Here is a 19,419-nt window from a genome sequence, read left to right on the forward strand (position 1 = left end):
ATGCGGCCGTTTCAACACGACTGCTAAGTCTTCGTGGTTGTGCAGGCATTAAAAAAAAAAAAAATAGCATTAATCCTTCCTGGCCCAGTGTGACGCAGGGTTCACGTGATGCTGATGGATGCAAGAAAAGGAAAGACTGAGCTGCACGCATTTGGATTTCCTTAGCGCTTTTATTTGCATTGGCGAGGAATGTCTGACACACTGGACTCTCCTCGACGACACCGACCTGACAGACAGACAGTTGGACACGCGTACGCACGGATGGAAAAAAAAAAGGAAAAAAAGAAAAAATGAAATAAATGATTACCACTGCGAGCAGATGTTGGCAAGACGCGACCGCAGCACATTAGCAGTTGGCCACGGATGGAAACAGAGCTTTCACATCTGCCATTCTGCACGCACGCACGCACGCGGGAGAACAATTAACAGTGGTAGTACTTGCTAATAACGCAACATTAAAGACGGGGCACATTACAGAGGTTGGAAAAACAAAAGTGCGGCCAGTGCTGGACAGAGGACTCCCATCACAGGCTGTGCGAACACAGCGGGAGAGGAAAATAAAGACGTTGTTTGAGTCACGACAGCCTGGACGCAGGAGCCAAAGGACCTTATTACGGCGACCTGCGTCAAGTCTGGAGCTGTAATCTCCAGCCGCTGCCGCTGCTGCCGCCACTGCCGCCACTGCCGCTGCTGCTGGATGTCTGAGATTAACTGGGGGTTCACAGGAAAGTATGTGCAGGGCCAGCGCAACAGCAGAGGAGGTGAAAAATCAACGGCAGGAATGAAAACGTGCACCGGGAGTCGACCTCCAAACCTTCTGCCGCACAGCCTGCAAACCATCCGTCCCATGGAAAAAAACATTTGTTTTAGTAGAGGCCGAGCTGCAGTGGTCGCTGGGAATGTACAAATATATACACATTACACTATACACATCAGGCGCACTCCTCCGCCATCCACCCTCCCCCCACCTCCTCCTCCCAGCAGGGCCGGGGTGGAGGAGCGGCGCGTCAGTAGCGCGCACGTCTCCCGCCGCCAGGTGAGCTCGGCGGGACGCCGCCTCAGAACGGGGAGAGGCTCGGCACTTTGATATTGATGTCTCCGATGTTGATGTTGCGAGGGATCTCGGGCAGGTTCATGTTCTTCACGGCGGAGACGGCGCGGGCCGGCGCCGCTGAGAGGCCTCCCTGTCGAGACACAGCAGCAGGGAAACGCGCCGTTTGATTGGTTCTTGGTGTGTGGGTTAAAATTCATCAGCATTCAGGTTTCTTCACACTTTCTTTTAAAATGTCCCACACTGCACTGACTGGTGGATCTTCACTTTCCATCTGAGACTTCAGCGGAGAAACACCCTTGCTAGGAAGTCCTGACAAAAGCCAATGCTACGTGACGTGGGACCTTTGGACGAACTTCTCCACCGAGGTTACTGAGTGACTCATCAGCTGTGTTGCCACAGCACTTGACGCAATGCCACTAAATAGCACGTACGGGAACCTGGTGTCAGTGACAGGCTGCATGTTTCACTCAACAGGGTAATAAAGACAAAAGGGAGGGGAGATAAAGAAGGGAAGACATCCTGACCTCCACATGGGGAGAGTGTTGACTTGAATTGAGCCGTGAATTGCATCATGAGAGGTGTCTCTTTAAATTTTGATCTCTTAAAAGCAGCTGATTTTTCCTCCCGTGTCAAATCTTTGCTAGAAAACTGTCTGCGGTGAGACTGGCAGTGGGGTTATTTACGGGAACTGTGCAAAAACTGGGTCTGTTTGATACTGCTGAGCAAATCCAAGAACTGAATCTGGGCAGATTTTGCTCGTACAAATGTTGTCAACATCACTGTGAAGACTAAGCGGCCTGGAATTACATAAGAAACATCCCATTCACACGAGGTGCGACACGTGGACCAACTGATGGAGGATCAGCGTCGGGGTCCAAGGACTCACCTCTGACTTCTCCATGCGGTTCTGCAATTCCACCTGGGCCACGATTTCATTCATATTGGTCTCCAGCACCATCCCTCCCATCACAACCTCCTGTAAGATGTAGTGAACCTGCACACAAAAGCAGCAGCAGCAGCAGCACTCGTCGTTAAATTCAACACTGTGAGTGCACTACCGGGTCGATGACTGCAAACATTTCAAAAACCAACTTACGAGAAGTTCGTGCCTTATGTCTTTTCACTATAGAGTGGATTCCGTTCATGCGCATACATCGAACTTAAGTGAATGTATCATTTTCTAAATAAATGAGTTTCTGTGGCCGGAAAACATGGGAACCAAGGAAGTCATGAAATCTTCTAAGCACTTTGAGGTTACTGGTAAGACTGAATCTGGAACAAATCCCATGAGGTATATTATTCCATAAAGCTACATGACCAACTTTTTTTTTTTTTTTTTAAACATTTAAAAAATAAATGCCATGCTAATACTTTTGTGTAGTGCCATGGCAGGAAGGGAGAAGGAAATTAAAAAACGTCAAAGAGCTTAAATTACATTTATTAATTGGCTCACGTCCACCCAAGCCTAGTAACAATACATCCATTTTAAAACTCGGCACAAATGAGTAATTCACGAGCTTGTCCAGGTCACTCAAGTCCAGCTGGGGGGATCTTTCCGTGAGCAAAGGGCTCTCCCTCTAGTAGAAACGCTTCCAAGCTCCGTCTCGGAACATTCCTCAGGCCAAGCCCCACTGCACCACATGATACCAATTTCCTGCTGGGAAAATTCAATCAAGATGGCCCCTTGAAGTGTCTGATTAGCGTTCAGCGACGATTCGAGCACCACGGAGACAAAGAGAGGCCTAAATGTAGCCTCGGATTTATACAAATTCATCAACAGTGAAAGAAGAGAGTTTTAAATGAGAAAAAAGAAATGATTACGTAAACTTCAGAACGGATTGTTGTTGGGTTTTTTTTTCTTGCAAGACAGAGACCCATCATGCTGCCGAGTTTTATGATTTGTGGTCGGATACGCAGCAAGACAAAAAAAAGAAAAGAAAAAAAAGTTGGGTCCGCTAATCAAAACAAAAAAATCAATCATTTGAAGGAATGCAGCAGCACCAGCAGCTCCTGAAAAGCATCTGTGCAACACATTACAGCGTCCCTCAGCAGTTCATTCAAAAACACAAAACCTCCCCTCTGGAGCCTTCCTGCTGATTATGAAAATAAGCTAACAATAATAAGCTCCAGTTTTGGATTTTGGCAGCCACGGGGTTTTAAACGACTCAACCACCAGATGGTTGCTTCATACATCTCCTCTGCATCTCCAGGTCTGCGGACATCTTCACATGCTGTGGAGGGGCCGGCCCACTGAGGTGGGTAGGTGAGTCGGGGGGGATGACAGCCTCGCATACGCATGTGAGGAGGGGAGGGGGGGGGGGGGAATAATAGGCTTTTGGTTTGTGCGTAATTTCATTCCCAAATACTTTGTTTCGAAATGATATTACTGCAGACGGAAAATGCTGATTTTGCTCTTTTAACCTGATTTGCTTGTCCTGAGTCAACGCCTCTCGCAGCTGTGTCACAGTTCAGGGCAGATCGCCCACGCAATGCAGTTATGCCGAGGTCTGCGTGGATGGGAAAACAGCGGGACACGCCACGAGGCGTGATCGGCAGGGGTTGTTCCACAGGCAGAAAAGGGGTTGTGAAGGCTGATCATGACGTGCAGGTGATTGCTGTCCAATTGTGTTTATGTCTCAGAGTTGGACGGCAAAATGCAGAGCAAATACAACAACTGGACAAAACTTTGCCAAAGCCGCATGGTGCAAGTAGCTGCGTTCCCACAGCGTTTTTTTTCGCAAAATAAAAGCGATGTTTCTAAGGCTGCGTTCAGACTGCAGGCGAATCTGATTCAAATCAGATTCCTTCTCAAATCTGGCTCTGTTCAGACTGGGCCACATTATAAACCCATCTGACAGGTTGCTGCAGCAACGACATCAGAGCGGAGGCGTCGTCCAGCATAGTGTGTAGTGTGTGACGTCATCCAATGGCGACGGCGGCACTTGTTGCGATCCATGCCCTGGAGCTTGGCTTGAGTGGAGCTCCTGTATCTCCCCACAGACTGATGAGCCAATGAGTTTCCTCCTCTGTCCAGGGACTGCTGCTGTTTTCTACTTCTTCTGTCTGTCTGCTCCATCACATTGCAGCTACGCACCAGGAATGGCGCTCTCTGCTGGCGCATTGGCTCTGGCGTCGTGTAGAGTGACGTCACAGACAGTCAGAACCAATCGGTGTGTTCGGAGCTGTTCACACTGACACGCTTCTGTCCAGATGCCATTTGAAACGACCTCCCGAAAGTGGTTTCAATACGGATTTCAGGTGAGTTTTTGACTGTTCAGACTACAAAAGAGCCATCCGATTTCAATCTGGACGGGCTCGAAATCGGATTTTGGTCTGAGCGCAGTCTGAACGCGGCTTAAAATTTCGACAAAGTACAACTGCGTTTTTGCGGGCGTTTCCATTGAATGGTGCGACGCGCACAAGCCATAATTCTCGTCAAATCTCGTCCCGCAAGACCCCTCTTTGAGGAGGAGGGAGGTACAAAACACTTTGCGATAAATCTGCGTTCCGATGTCCGCTGTTTGCTGTCAAGGATGGTAGTTATACTTTTCTCTTTGATTAGTTGAGAAAAATACGCACCACTTTCACTTGAAGTGAACTGGTCACGTGACCCCCGTGCGTCACGTCCGCTGACACGGAAAAGCGACATACCTCTATATTGATAGGTCTGAAAAACCACCTCATGAGAGCATAAAAACCTTTTAGCCATGTCTGAGACGTTTTTCGAAGTTTAGGTGTTTCCATTAGCAGTTTTTCTATGGCCATATTTAGGTTTTGCTCAATTCTAGGGGTAACGGGAATGCAGCTAGTGACATGCATACCACAGCAATGCATTCCGATTAGGGGGCGGGATTAGAGTACCATGAGTGACAGTTTAGGCCTGTATCAATTTAGCCTGAGTGGGTGGAAACCTGTGGACCTGTGCATAGGAATTACTTGTTTTTTTTTTCAAGGTATGGGGGGGGGTCTAACTCACCTTGTCCATGTGAAAGATGAGGTCCAGCTCACAGACGTTCTCGAAGCACTTATCCAACGTCTCCACGAACACCTAAAATAAAGGAGAAAACGTCTCGGTTCTCATACAGGGCAGGAGAAACATCTTGGTTACGATACGCTGTCACAATCAGCCATTGAACAAGTGCTGGGTCTCCTTGTGGGACATGAGGTTTGTGTAGGCACGGAGCAGCAGGTTTGATTGTACTAAATGCATGGAGCAAGACTGGCTCCCCTAATGAGCTTTTGCATTGGTGACTACAAAGGCTCAGAAAGACACTTTCCGCTTCCTGTGCAGTAGCACTACCACAACAGACTTGTTCTGGTCTCCCTCCCAAGAGACTGTCCATGACACAGGCCATCCCGTGGCTCGCCAGAGCGGACGCGTCTCACGCTCTCCTGCGCACTCACGTACGTAGACAGCGCAATTTCCATACAGAGGTTTCGGTTTAAGGGCTCAAAAGCGTAAGCCGAGGAGTTTCAAAGATCCTGCCATCGCGGCGCTTCCACAAACTCACTGAGTAAAAGCAGACCAGGGATCTCCTAATTAGATGGGCAAGGCCGCACAGCCTGCAGCGGGGCAATGTGAAGAGGGCACAGTATCGCGGACGTAAATGAAAAACGTGGTTTTGATACCACTTGATTGAAAGAATCAATTTCTACAGCATTAATGCCTTTTTATTATTATGACGCTCGTACGACGTGTATAATTTATTTCAAATTCCCGTTCAGGATAGACGATAATCCCCGACAGTTGGTATAATAATCGAGGACTAGTGGCAACTTCATATGTCATGATAACGAGGGATTACACACACGCAGACACGTGAAGTCTGGCTTCGGCGCAAGCGTTGCGGTTTAATGCAGATCAGCGCGGGATCAAAACAGGAGGTTGTCACGTTTTCTGGATCCTGCCATCATGAAACATCTTGAGATGGCTGATTGAAAGCAGGCCTGAGATCTCATAATTGGAGGGGTCACTCGTGGCCACTTGGCTGGCAGTGAGGCAGGTTGGTAGAGAGCAAAAAAAAAAGACTGAAGACCCAACTATGCGCTGTAGTGCAGTATTTAGTATGGTCAAGGTTAACTATAGATAGGATGGGTCAAATGCAGAGAAACCACTTTCCCATGGGGATCAATGAGGTCAAATATTATTTTATCTTTATTATTTTAATATGTATGAATTAAATTATTCATTATTATTAAATACAAGGTAATATTTCACCCACCTGTACGACCTGTATTTGTTATGTTAAAGTTTTCCCAAACATATATTTTTGGCACATTACTGTAACACAACATTATTACTGTATTCTTGTGCTCGTTGATTGAAAAGAGTAAAAAGCATGATTTCACCAATCTACAGAATTAGTGGAGAAATGAGATTTAGCATGCTGAGTGATTTAATGGAGAATTTGCCATATGGGTTGCACAATTTGTTTGAGCCACCAGAGGGCGATGTCATTTTAAACTCAACCCATCTATCCATGCATCCATCCATCTGCCTGGAAACATTTAGATAAGGGCAAGGCTGACCTGGATCAGGTCCAGAATGCCAAGTTCACTCTCAGATGAATCCACACAGAAGACAAAGTAGAGCGTTGCATAGTGCCGGTAAATCAGCTTGTAGTCAGAGCCTCCAATGAGGCTGTAAGAATAAAAAGAGAGACAGAGAGAAGGGGAGCGAGAGGGAGAGACAGAGAGACAGAGAGACAGAGAGAGAGAGTTATGTTATTTGTTATGTGTAATAATATGTGTCATTTTGAAATCATGAATTTGAAACATGACATTGTTTCAAAAAGTAAGAAGTGATTGAGACCCGGTCTAGATTTGACACTCTGTCACCACCTACTGGTAGAGGCGAGTTACAGCATCTGTTGTCAGGCGGCTGGGCAGGAACCCAGTTCTGACATTCACTTGAACCGACAATAAATCATAGATGGAAACTTAGCAACGTGGGCCAGATTAATAATCATGTTGTTTACCTTGCTGCCAGTCGTTCCAGGGCAAACACTGCAGAGTATAAACCAACCCAATAAATCATGTGCAAATGAGAAATTGCAACTAATACTTGCCTCCCACCCTCCAAGAAGTTGCAGACGTTGTCATCTCTTTTAGACACCAAATGGAACGTCTCTCGAATGATCTGCTGTTGCATGTCTTCAGCCTGCATGGAACCAAACAAAATGAAAATGGTTTTCACACAAACACTGTCAAATACCACGAGAATTGGTATGAGTGGTTAAGTTCACTGATCAAGCACCGCAGGACTATTTGAACCTTTTCATTTATTTATTTATTTATTTATTTTTAAACAGATATCAGTTGCCTCTAGAATTACTTATCATTGGAAATGCTAATAAGGTGTTTAATGAAGACCTAGATAACATGTCTGCCTTTGTTTAACTGGATGCATTGATTTTTATTTTTTAGGAATAGACTCTGTGTGAATGTACTACTACAACGGACAAGTTAGACTTGTTGTTGTTGTTGTTGTATGTTTATAACACCTTATAAGCTTGGGACGAAATAAATATGTTGGGGGTGTGCTGTTAACCCTGCCTGGACCAACCGCACATATGTGCTGCATTGCACAAAGTCTCACTCCAAAGTTTGCTCGTAAATTGGCAGCCCTGCCAAACATTATCTCGCTGAACATTAGACATATGTATTGGTCACCTCTGTTTTAATAGCTTCTACAACGTAAAACGATTAACAAAAAAATCGAATAGCTTTAGGGGCGGAAGAGAGTTAATGGGGTTCAATTGCATGTAATAAAAATTGCATTAAAAACGATAAAATCAAATACATGGGACAACCCGATATAGAAGAAAAATGTTGGAATAACAAAGGTCTGTTGTAAATTAACTCGTGTTTGCTAGCCGTGTCAGTCATATTTTGCAACGCAGGGAGACGTTCGTTTTAGGAAGTAAAACTAAAAGCATTCAAATCCGACATTTGCTGTGGGGGAATGCTAATGTTTACGTAGCAAATTCGAGAGAAAAATATACTTACAAAATACTGGTAGAATCTAATCAGCCTCGGTTTCCCGTGGTTATTAAAAATTAAAATGGCCTTAATCATGTCTGGGTTTTTTTAGGAGTGATATTCAAACGATAACTTTATGTTATAAATATCAAGATTTTGTCCGTCGAATTAAAGCCGATCGGCCTCTCAGTTGCCGGAAGAGATAGTTAACCACATCCGGTTGTGTCACGACATTGAGCCGCCGGCTCAAAAACTAAAGTTCCTTTTGTGCTCATTGTAATATTTCTCTTCTAAAGTTTTATATCCCTGGTATGATATGTGTTGTATTTTGTATGTTTGTATTATGCTTGGAAAATGTGTGTATTAAATTATTACTTTAAATTAATTTAAGTATCAATGAATGAGTGAATTTACGAACAAGTAAATGTATAAAATAATCATATTAATTCAATCACTGAATTGAATCCTGATTTAAAGAGCCTATAAGAGTATCCAGGCTTGACTAGATTCTCATGTATACGTTTTTGTTTTTTTGTTCTTATTTCACCATAATTCTTTTTTGGATAAGAACCTCAACATGTATTGCTATTAAATGAAATACATGTTCTGAACAAAATGCTCATAAGTGTCTGTACATTGCCATCATCATTGCAGTGTGTTTGTGATGTTTCATGGTGTTGAAGTGGTTTTTAGGCTGATTCAGGGCTTTGACATTTGTTCCTGCTAAATTACATAACGTTGTCCTTGTTGTGACTAATGCATGATCAGCCACGGTGCATGGTAAACAATTACTGAAGCCTTTGTGCCTTTGCAAAATGTTTCGAAACTTCACAAGCAAATGCTAAACAAAGGCAGGTGAAAAGAGTGCTGATTTTGCACCCTGTGAAGGGAAACAATGTCACGTTGGGTTTTATCAATCAATTAACAGCTATAAAAACTTATGACAGTCACAGATGTGAATTATAAAAATGAAAGCCTTAATTTAATAAAACTGCGTACTCTGACAGTGTACATGAATCATGATCACCATAGCATTTAAATCGGTGAAGAATGTAAAAAGTTGAAGTCTGGTCAGGGGATAGTGTTTCATTCCTTCAAGATGTTTAGACTGCACCGGCTGGAATTGTTTCCTCAATGTTTGTAACAACACTGGTCAGCCTTGAGACTCCTGACTCCTCTTATGTCTTTTATGTGCTATTCCAACAACAGGGTTGTTATTTGCCCAAATTAAAAAAAAACAAAAAAAAAAACGCTTAGATAACTGAAGTTCTCTAAATAGTTTCCAGCAAGAGGAAAGAAAGGGGTTTTCTACACAGGCGGTTCTCTAGAGAAAAAAGACACCAGAGATGTGAAGAGTGAAGCAGTCAAGTGTAAAATGAACTGCAAGAACAACTTGGGAATGCTGTTCATGAGTGGGAACGTATAAAGCCAATGGCTTACCCTACAGATGAGTCCACTCAACTTGTGAGCCTCAATAGAGAGGATGGTATTCATTGTCAACTTTTAACTTTTAACTTTAGTTTGTCTCAGTTTGAAAGAAAATAGCTTGCAGTAGTTTAGTTATTTTTTCTAGATTTACAGTAATTGAGTAAATACCTCAATGGAGAAAAACAAAGACGGCTGGCCACAGTGCTGTCTATGGGCACACTTTGACATATTTGCTCACCAGATCAGTTGAGATTGCTCTTGCCTTTTTCAAATGTGTGCTGAACAGTGCTACATTTTTTATTTGAAAGATTCAACCAATTGAAAAATGCAAGCAAACATACAAACACCTTGATGAAATAAAAATAGAGGCAGTCATAAAAAATGGACGGGTGGGTGGGTGGATGGATGGATGCATGGATGCATGGAAGTCAGTCACCCTGGTTTTAAACATCTCTCCCTTAGGGTTGCGTTCTGCCACGAGCAGTTATCCTGTCAAATTACTGCAGTGTCTACTCATAATGGGTTACAGTTGCACAACAGTGGTGCCCTACCTGTCCCGACTGCCAAGGTTTTTCTTGAACATAATGTGTTGTAAACCAAGAAACATTTTATTCCTTTTAGAGAACAATTTAAAATTAAGTTTGAGCTGTTGCTGTTGTTGATGTTGTGAAAAAATTCTGAAAACCTGATGCTCAACTAAAATTGGGTGTCGACACCCTATAATTCAGCAAAGTATTTACTGACTGAAGAAGTGTCAATGTAATAAAATGCTTTGTATTTCTTTTAACCAAGCGGCTACTAATTACACTTGTTCTTTCCTTTTTCTATGAGTTTGATGTTTTGTCCACAGAATTGTATAAGGTTTTCTCCAACCTGACCAAGTGTTTGAGGGTCCAACAAAGAGACTAGTGTTCATTGGGGGGGGGGCAGCGGCCTGAATGCCCCCAGGCCGCTGCTTTATGGTGCCTCTCAGGGATACAAATTGTTACTGTAAATCTGTCACTCCTTCTAAACGTTGATATTAGGTGGCTAATACTCCTAGAAACGACATTGTAAACAATGCAATGTTAATCCCTGATTTCTGATTTCTGTGCTTGATATCACATTCCCAGTATACCAGCAGGCAGTGAATTTTTTTTTTTTAAAAAAAAGGTAAACTCACCCAAACCCTGAATAGATCACATACATTATAATTATTTATTTCAATTACTATAACAAAATGTTAGGAAGCATGTTTTTTAATCAAAATTCATTTCAGTAGATCCAATTAAATGTTTCACTTTGGCTACAAGTTGTTTCTGCAGAAGGATCAATTTTCCATCAATGGTCTTGACAGTATTTTCAAAGACGAATGGCTCGCAGGCAGCTACTCCTCTCCCATGTGATTGCACTGCCATGATATGTGGATGCAAATTTTAATCAAATAACCTCATCTTGAATAGTTGCTGTACAAATTTTTCCAATGGCATCGGCAGATATAAGGCCTGGAGGAGGGTTTGTGTCAGTGGTATTAGGGTTAGTGTCCGTTCATTGTCCCCTGGTCGAACATCAGTCCATCTGCAAATTTTTTGAGCCACAACACAATCACTAAACCAGGCCAGTCGACATTCTGTATTGTGATCAGACCACGCAACATCAAAATGTCAGGCCACATTTCCTGCTCTGATTTCATATCCATTAATTCTGTGCTCTACATTTTTCATCATTAGCGCTGCCGAGCCACCCGGGTCGTTGTCTGCATATCATCTATTATTTCCCCTCTAAATAAATTCCCTTACTCCTGCATGAGCACAGTGGAAAACAAACAGACGCTCATTAGCATGTGTGACCCGTTGGTGGTAAACAGGCTTATTTCCACATGAGTGCAGTGCAAGAATGGATTCCGCCGGGACAGTCGAGGTAGGTGGGCCCGCCGGCTGCCTTCATGGGGACTTTGGTAGGGACTTAACAAATGCAAGTGGACAGGCACAGCATTCTCTGGCACAAGGAGGGTCATGTTGGTACAGTGAACACTTGTTATGGGGTGACTCACTGTATTTGGACTCTTGGGTGGCCACAGATATTCACTTCATTTTTAATGTGATTTTTTTTCCCCCTCCTGCCTTCTCAGTGATAATTGTTGGATTGTGACGGATGCCCAGTACTGTCTGCCAGGGTTGAGGTAATGTTCAGAGTTCGAATAATGCCTCTGTGCTGTGCTCTGTGAAGTGATGAAAGCGGCCGGTAATTACAGGGATAATCAAACCTGTCAGGGGCTCCTCTATGGATGGTTTTGTTTACTGTCTGCTTCTCTGACAGCATCACAAGCTCCTGGGCCTCCACTTCCTCAGTCCGGGCCTCAGACTTCAAAAGATTATTGCAACTATATCTGTCTGTGCTTACCTAACAGCTCAGGGGTCAGGACACAGGCTGAAATCCTGCCAATGGGATGTCCCCTAACTGTTCTGGAAGTATGCTCAAGGCTCATTATGGGTGGATTTTTTTTTTCTTTATTTTGTTTCAATCATAGCTGAGTGGCAGGGAGAATGGTACAGAAATACTGCTTTAACTCTGTAGGTTGGGGAAGAATTACTACATGATTTGAGGATTGATTTGTATGTATTCACTTGGGACCACATTTTTAGATTAAAACATACATTTTTGGCAGTTAGGTCATAGCCTTGTCCCAACCACTAGACGTAGATTATCTGCATCTGCATTTGGTCCAACTTCCTCAAGGTGGCAGCATTTCAGATTAGTTTCACCAGGTAAACGCCTTGCGTGGGTTCGCTCGGGTGCTCTTGTAAATAGATGACTTCTTGATGAGGCCTTTCCGCATAAAAAGGATTTTGTTTTTAACCGTTTAGAGCTGAACACTTGAAGTTTAATTAACGGGTATGTGTGATTTTCAATACAACATGCAAAGTTAACAGCGTTTGTATAAAATGTTCCTGAATTCTATGACAGAGGGTTGAATTTAAGAAGCTTTGATAGGCTTATGCTCTTGCAAAGTGAATGAAACACTGCCAAGATGTGACGACGACAACAACAACAACAACAACAACAACAACAACAGCAACAACAACAACAACAACAACAACAACAACAACTGATCAAAAAATTCACGATAATGAATGTTAAATGTTAATATGACTAAAAAAACAACAACATATTAGATCACGACTTACGAATATTTAGAATTACTCGTATGGTGTGCCTTTCCATTTCCTTTTTCTTTCTCTCTTTTTTTTTTTTACTCGTTTACTAAATACAGCAGAACAAAATCTTTTGTGTGCTTCCCCCCAAAAAAGGTGCCTCTCTGGAATTGATGACGTCAAGCTCAAATGCGTGGACGGACCTGCGTAGGCTGCGACGGTGACTACAAGTGTTGCAGACGGACACGATTTTTGGTGTTTGCGACTCGGCGTGTGCGTGCGCCCATGCGCGCGCGCGTGCGTGTAGACGGCCCTGCCAGCGTTGGGTGTTCGTGAGAAGGAAAACAACCCCGATCCTGGATCAGCATCCAGGCCTTCCTTCACACCCCGCCATAAATGGAGTCACTACGGCGGTGCGCATAGACCAGCAGGATGCACCGATGTCTCACTCTCACTCAACTTTTCTATTCAATGGCAGTAGCGCAAACTTTTTTTTTTCTCTTTCTCTTTATGAAGCTGCTGCAACGCACACTCACGCAAGTACGCGCGCGCGCACACACACACGCGCGCGCGCGCGGACACACAAACACACGAGCCCTCCCATGCCACTTACCGCCCAACTGCAGAAAAAAATACGAGTGATTCATCCTCGCAAATAGAAAGGATCTGTGCACACGGCGCCGTGTTTATAGTGAACGCGGCAGACTGCAGACTGATCGGAGGAGACTGTATGTACCTGCACATTAATCTGCCTAACTACACAACCAGACGGGCTATCCATCTATCGGCGGAGGGCATTTACAAAACTTGAGTTGGCCGAGCAAGAGCACTGAAGTGAAATATCACATCACCGTCTCTCGGTTGGTATTTAGGGGAACTCACAGCGACAACGACAGCGCTGTTTGTGCGCACGATGAGCCGCTGAGGAGGAGGAGAAGGAGGAGGAGGAGGCGGAGGAGAAGGAGGCTTCTGCGGTCTGAAACCAGATTTTTTATCCCCTGGATGTTTCGAAACCAATGCTGTATTTCCCCCATAAAGAGGACTGTGTATCGATTCAGTATGCCAATGTATGGCCGGGGAAAGCCACGTTTCATCTCAGTTTTGATGGGGCTCTGAGGCGTTTTTCTCTCGCCTCATGAGGTTCTCCCTCAGCAGCGGCAGCGGCAGCACCAGCGGGACGGTAGACGTTTTTTCCTCCAGATATGGAGTGTAAGGATGCGGATTACACAGTAATCCCCACCGCTTGTTCGCCCGCGTTCATTTCAGCGCGTACTTCAGCGACGTGTTCATTTCGGCTAGAATAAAACGTTGAGTGTGAACGTCTGTTTTCCAACCTGGGGGATATATTGGTGATTTTTCTATATATATATATTTTTTTTTTGGACAACGGTTGGACTCCCATTAGGAGACGTGAATGCGGCTACCCTGCTAGCCTGTATGTCGTAGCTACTAGCTCCATTTAGCCGGCTAACAGCTAAAAGGTTGCTGGCTGGAGATTAATAGGCTTCTCAATTGGCCTGAGCGGGTTTCGCTCACGTCTCCTCCCCGCAGAATATTTATTTACAGGACTGGGTGGATTTTTTACACATCCAGGAATGAGGTCTGGAATGAAACGGACCCGCTTGACCTTGTTTTGGGGTCTGATGCTGGGTCTTTCGTCCTGCCTCCGGCCCGCCACCGCAGAGAGTAAGTAATGCATTTCCACACAACAGCACACCGGGAACATTGTATTTTTCTTGTCTATACAACACTGCAGCATCGTTTTCGTTAGGTGAAGAACACATGCTCCATGCCATGCAGCAACAATGCTGCTATTTCTTTGGACATTTTTTAAAAAACCCTCAAAATGAAGCATTTTATTGCGTAAACCAACCCCAAAAAGAAATATATTCTGCTTTTTAAAGGTAAGATGGAGTATATCAAGGTTTTGGTCATTTACCTTAATTAAAGGTATGAAGTTAATGCAATATTTATTTCTGATTTGTAGTTTGTTTGGACAATACGTTGTTATCATTGTGCAGAGGGTACAAGTAAAGTTGTTTTTTTCAGAAGTACAACCACTTGCATTTTCCTCATTATTTGATGAAAAAAAAAAAAAAAAAAAGATTATTTTTTTCATGCCATTTTATCCCAAGGCGTGGCGCTATAATTTTGCACTTAAACGCAGCCACAGAAATGAGTCAGAATAAGTTTGCTGGGATATACATTGCCATGGCTGGAGAGTCATTGCAGTTATATATACTCAGACGTCAACTCTGAGTCACAATGTGGTCAATTTAGAATCAACGAACATGGAAGGCATCTGTTAATCTCAATGCAAAACCTCATACAGAAAGAAAAATAAACTTGGAGATAAGTTTGTTTTTTGAGAGTTGATTTTATTAAAGGAAAAAAAATATATACAATTAACTAACTAATAAATTAATGAACTATTTGTATGTAGACTTTTGATAGATATGTCTTTTAAAAAGAAAATAAATTATTTTTATTGATTTAAATTGTTATTATAATTATAAGGCATGTGAAGTTTTGATCAGTGATGATGCATCCAGGTTATTCACCAACAGACTTTGTACAAAATAAACCGCAAATTATGTGACACAAATATAATATGCTTTGCTTGTTTTGACAGCATTGTACAATTAGCTTTTTAATGTATTGACTTGTGCCATAACTGAGATTAAAACACAATATAATCCTATTTTAAGCAGTCTATAGACTTTGATAACAATCTGTAAAGACCTACTGAGGTCACATCACAGAAGACGTCTTATTTCACAGGTTTTAACAGCCTTTCTTTGCAAACCACAGCAATTTAGTCATGTGCTCAACAGGCATGGCAATACTTTTTGAACACTAGGCTGTTCATCAACGCTGCAACATCTTCCCCTTAGCAAATAGAAAACCACAAAATGTATATGGTATAGATTACAATCAGTGTTGTAAATAAAATTCATCTGCAACTTTGACAAATGTGTTTTGATTGTCGGAAGATGTCTGTTAGCTCATAAAGCCTTGATTTAAAGGTCTGCGGTATAGATTCTAATCAATGTTGTCAATAAAATTCATCTGCAACTTTGACAAAAGTTTTGATTGTTGGAAGACGCCTGTTAGCTCGTAATGGCCTTAATTTGACTGATTGCAGAGCTTCGGTATAAATTGAAACATCTTCTTTTCAAAGAGTTGCCATGTAAAAATTTTCCGTTTTTACTGTAAACTAGGCTTTCTGATTCATACCATTCATTATAACTTGCTGGGGAGGGGTGGGTTTGGGGCTTGAACCAGGGTCTGCGTTTTAAAATAGAACAAGCCTAAGTACATTCGCAAGCAAAACAGACTAAGTTCTGTGGATTGGAAAGAGTGAGGAGCTTGTGAACTGTGTGTCATGGGGTTTACTGTTAGCCCCAGCGGTTGCAGGACAAACCTGGAGCAGCCGAGAGGTTCTCCCATCGAAATCCTGCATTTATTCTCACTCCGGTGTGGAGCTGTGTGAAGGTGCCTTGTGTGGTTAAACGCCGAGCATTCCGTCTGGGACTGAAGGGTGCCTGCTAGGTTTGGGTTAACCAGGTTCAGCTCGGTTGCTTGCAGACACCGCTGCAGGTGAACCAAACAAGTTTTATCTGTCAAAAATAATCTTTAGCAACGGGTTCCCAGCGCATTTCTTCTCACCTCGCCTCTCATGTGGAAAAGTATTTATGGGTACGTTTTCCCCCTTCGGCGGTCTGTCACTTACAGGCCGAAAATGAGGAGTAAACAGACTCGCTGCAGTCTGGTAGCAGTGTGTGAAGCGCCAGCTTAGGGGGCGTATTGCTTCCTATTTCTCGTCTTATGGGGATTCTTGTGGATTTCCTGCGACTGTCTGTGGATCATCTGGGTGCTGCAGCCAGCCGGGAAAAGGTTATCAAGAGTAAATATGTCATCTGGCGGCTCATCAAAGCAGCGGAGACGGCTTTGTGTACTCGGCATACCGAGCGTGAGGGAGGTTGGGGCCAGGTATTGAGTTGCTCCGTCTGTTATTGGTGTATTTCACCCCACTTGCATACATTTCGGTCAGAGCGTTCACACGGTAGCGTTTGAAAACAGTTGCCATGAAAACACGGCCGTGCCCGAGTTTCAGTCGAGGCGGCTCGGCTCGTGATGTCACAAGGTGCTGTGCCTTTCCACAGGCCTGCGTGTTGGGGTTGTAGCTTCAGATATGCAGCCAGCCGAGAGCCGCTCATGGAGTGCACTGACAAGTAGATTACAGAGGAAGACATAACTGTCATACCAGCACACTCCCAGCCCTAAATAACACCAAAAGCATGTTATGATGGCTCACGAAAACGCTCTCATGTCCTCTCGAAAGGCAACTCTCAGCACATTTGGTGGAAAGGCCTGCTTTTCTTCTCTCTGCATTTTACGGGAGAATTTCAATGCAAGCATTTAAAATAATAGATCCAGGGAGCGGCAGCTAAACCTCATGCCTTGGTGCTTCTCATTCCAGAGGCTTGCGGAACGTAAACTGGGGTTGAAAGAGTTCAACAATATTACCTGTAGAGTTTGCTGTGACTGTGATGACTCGGGCCGAGTGCGATGCAACAAATATTGGCCTTTTAAAACCACTGTAAACCTTGACATAGGTATGAGCTAGCACTTTAAACTCGTAGTTCAGTTTGTGTTGGCAGCTTCGGGCAGAATTTCCAGCTGAAAGTCTCAGTGAGGTCTTTTGGAAATTCAACGTTCCATGTAGACAACATTTTAGAATGGATCGCATGCTTTTGAGAAACTACAGATTTTGGGATCAGCAGTATTGTCATCACTGGCTCCTACTACACAGCCAAACTCTCTGGGTTTCAACACTTGCATTTAAAATTGCCACGATATCCACCAAATAGTTGTTGATCTTTAAACAAAACAAACATGTCATTAAAAGTAGATGTTAACGTTGCAACAAAAATCTTCAATTATACAGTGATTTGCACAGAGTAGCTTAGCAATAGCATGCTGCTCTAGTAGCTCCACTGCTTTCCAGTGTGAAACGCCTTGAAACAATCTGTGCTGCCATCTGTTTATGATGGATTCTGAAACGGTCTTGGGAAACAATTTGCTTTATCAAAGTGCTGCAGTGGTGCACTGTCCTCTCCAAACTTCTCTGCACGGTGTTGGTGTGTAGTAAACATTTTTTTTTTATATAGGCCAGCACTGAAGTAGTAGTGTGCAACCTGTTAGCTGGTTGGTGAGACTTTCCATGAGTCACTGCCCTCTAGCTTTTGAAGTCTAAATCCTCCTCACAGTGATGTGCGATAATGGCCTCCATGTTTCTGTGGGTGCTTTCGGGGCTTTGGGCCAAGTATTGTTCGCCACACGGCGCCCAGGTGGGAGCGTTAGGAAGGCAAACACAACGACCCGTTATTACCGTCGTGCTTTACCAATCTTTTCAATGATGGTTTCAAATTATTAGGGTGGCCACACGCAACTCGGAGGAGAGCCCCGTTTCGTGTCTCTTCTTTGTAGTTGTTTTGACTCAGCCAGACCATCAGAGGCTATTTAAACAAGAAAGCCACTCCAGAGGATCAAAAAAAAAAAATCAAAATGTGAACAAATAAGTTTTATAGTGAAGCAAAGAAAATCACTTTCTCTTAGCGTTTGTTCATATCAAAGGGCAGGACGCAGCCTTATGTTGACAGTGCTTTTAATGAGAGGCTGATAAAAGATTGGGTCAAAGGAATTCTTCTGTTTACTAGGTGTATTTACTTACGGTAAAGGGCGGGACTCTGCCAGAGGAGCAAATTCTCTGCATGAACCATTTACTTTACGATGCTCTTTATTTTGTGTTTAAAATCATCATTGGATCTTTCTTTTTTGATAACGCTGTGTTGCAGTGGTTAATGCTGTCGCCTCACAGCAAGAAGGTGGCGGGTTTGATTCCGGGCCTGGGGCCTCTCTGTGTGGAGTAGGGGACGCAAATTATTGATTCATTCATTAATCGTTCGTTGATTGACCTTATTGTTAAATTCACGATTAGTTAATCAGCGGCGATTTTTCCTGAGAACCTAAATTTCCCACTGTAAAATGTATAAGGAACACTTTATTTCACCCTTAAATAATGTTGAGGGTCTAGAAAAAACACCCTAAACATTTATCCCCTGACTTTAAGTTGACTTATAATGGGTCACATTTAAAAAAAAAAAAAAAGTTGTTTAAAAGTAACTTGTTCTAGGTATATTGTGACGATCACAGTATCTACAGGTGAATTGCTCTTTCCTGCCACTACAATGTTCCAATAATATGAACAATGATTAAAAAAATGTTAACTGTAATGTAAAAAATGTTCAATTAATTGCGACTAATTTAATCGATAATCAATTAATTGTTAACATCCCTAGTGTGGAGTGCATGTGTCTGTCGGGTTCTCCAGCTTCCTCCCGCAGTCCAAAAACATGCATGAGCTGGCGACTTGTCCAGCATGTAACCTGCCCTCACCCCATGACAGCTGGGAGAGGCTCCAGCAGACCTCCGTGACCTTGAGTGCAGGAGGAAGCGGGAATAGAAGATGAATGGATGGATGATCTTTCTTTTCCTTGCTTGCATTTATAAGTTTATTTAGACGGGACAGTGCATATTAATGAACATTGAGCACATGAGTACTCACTGTAAATACGCCGGACTTAGCTGCTAAATTTCATCCATAGTCCCCAAAACAATACAACAATCGACATAAAAAAAAATCCATAAACATTCACAAGTCCATAAACATTTACACACAACTATACCTGCATTCTTGCACACGTATTGGCCATAAACATTCGCACATAATAATTGCATAGCTACACTATGGCACAC

At 43.2% G+C, this 19,419-nt stretch overlaps 2 protein-coding genes and 1 long non-coding RNA gene across 5 annotated transcripts in view; 2 read left to right on the forward strand and 1 right to left on the reverse strand.

Annotated features, from left to right (window-relative positions):
• LOC142893100 (uncharacterized) overlaps positions 1-19,419 on the forward strand; it is a 140,414-nt gene that overhangs the window by 28,308 nt on the left and 92,687 nt on the right. The gene's annotated exons all lie outside the window — the stretch shown is intronic.
• Positions 290-8,251, reverse strand: ap3s2 (adaptor related protein complex 3 subunit sigma 2). The gene is made up of 6 exons (XM_076032939.1): positions 8,063-8,251; positions 7,123-7,214; positions 6,584-6,695; positions 5,031-5,102; positions 1,941-2,048; positions 290-1,184 (listed from the first exon to the last, which is right to left on the reverse strand). Exons 1-6 carry the CDS (start codon positions 8,129-8,131, stop codon positions 1,059-1,061), a joined length of 579 nt encoding a protein of 192 aa, XP_075889054.1. The 5' UTR covers positions 8,132-8,251; the 3' UTR covers positions 290-1,058.
• The window catches only part of igf1rb (insulin-like growth factor 1b receptor), a 44,529-nt gene continuing 38,351 nt past the window's right edge, over positions 13,242-19,419 (forward strand). Inside the window, exon 1 of one of the 3 annotated variants that reach the window (XM_076031739.1) lies at positions 13,242-14,283. In XM_076031739.1, the coding sequence (XP_075887854.1) occupies positions 14,193-14,283 (91 nt within the window). In that variant the 5' untranslated portion in view covers positions 13,242-14,192. The remainder of the gene's footprint in view (positions 14,284-19,419) is intronic. The other 2 variants (XM_076031559.1, XM_076031647.1) reach the window with 2 other exon arrangements.

The sequence above is a fragment of the Nelusetta ayraudi genome, unplaced genomic scaffold (assembly GCF_046127955.1).
Source record: "Nelusetta ayraudi isolate G7.1 ecotype Tasmania unplaced genomic scaffold, CSIRO-AGI_Nayr_v1 ptg000002l, whole genome shotgun sequence".
NCBI lineage: Eukaryota > Metazoa > Chordata > Actinopteri > Tetraodontiformes > Monacanthidae > Nelusetta > Nelusetta ayraudi.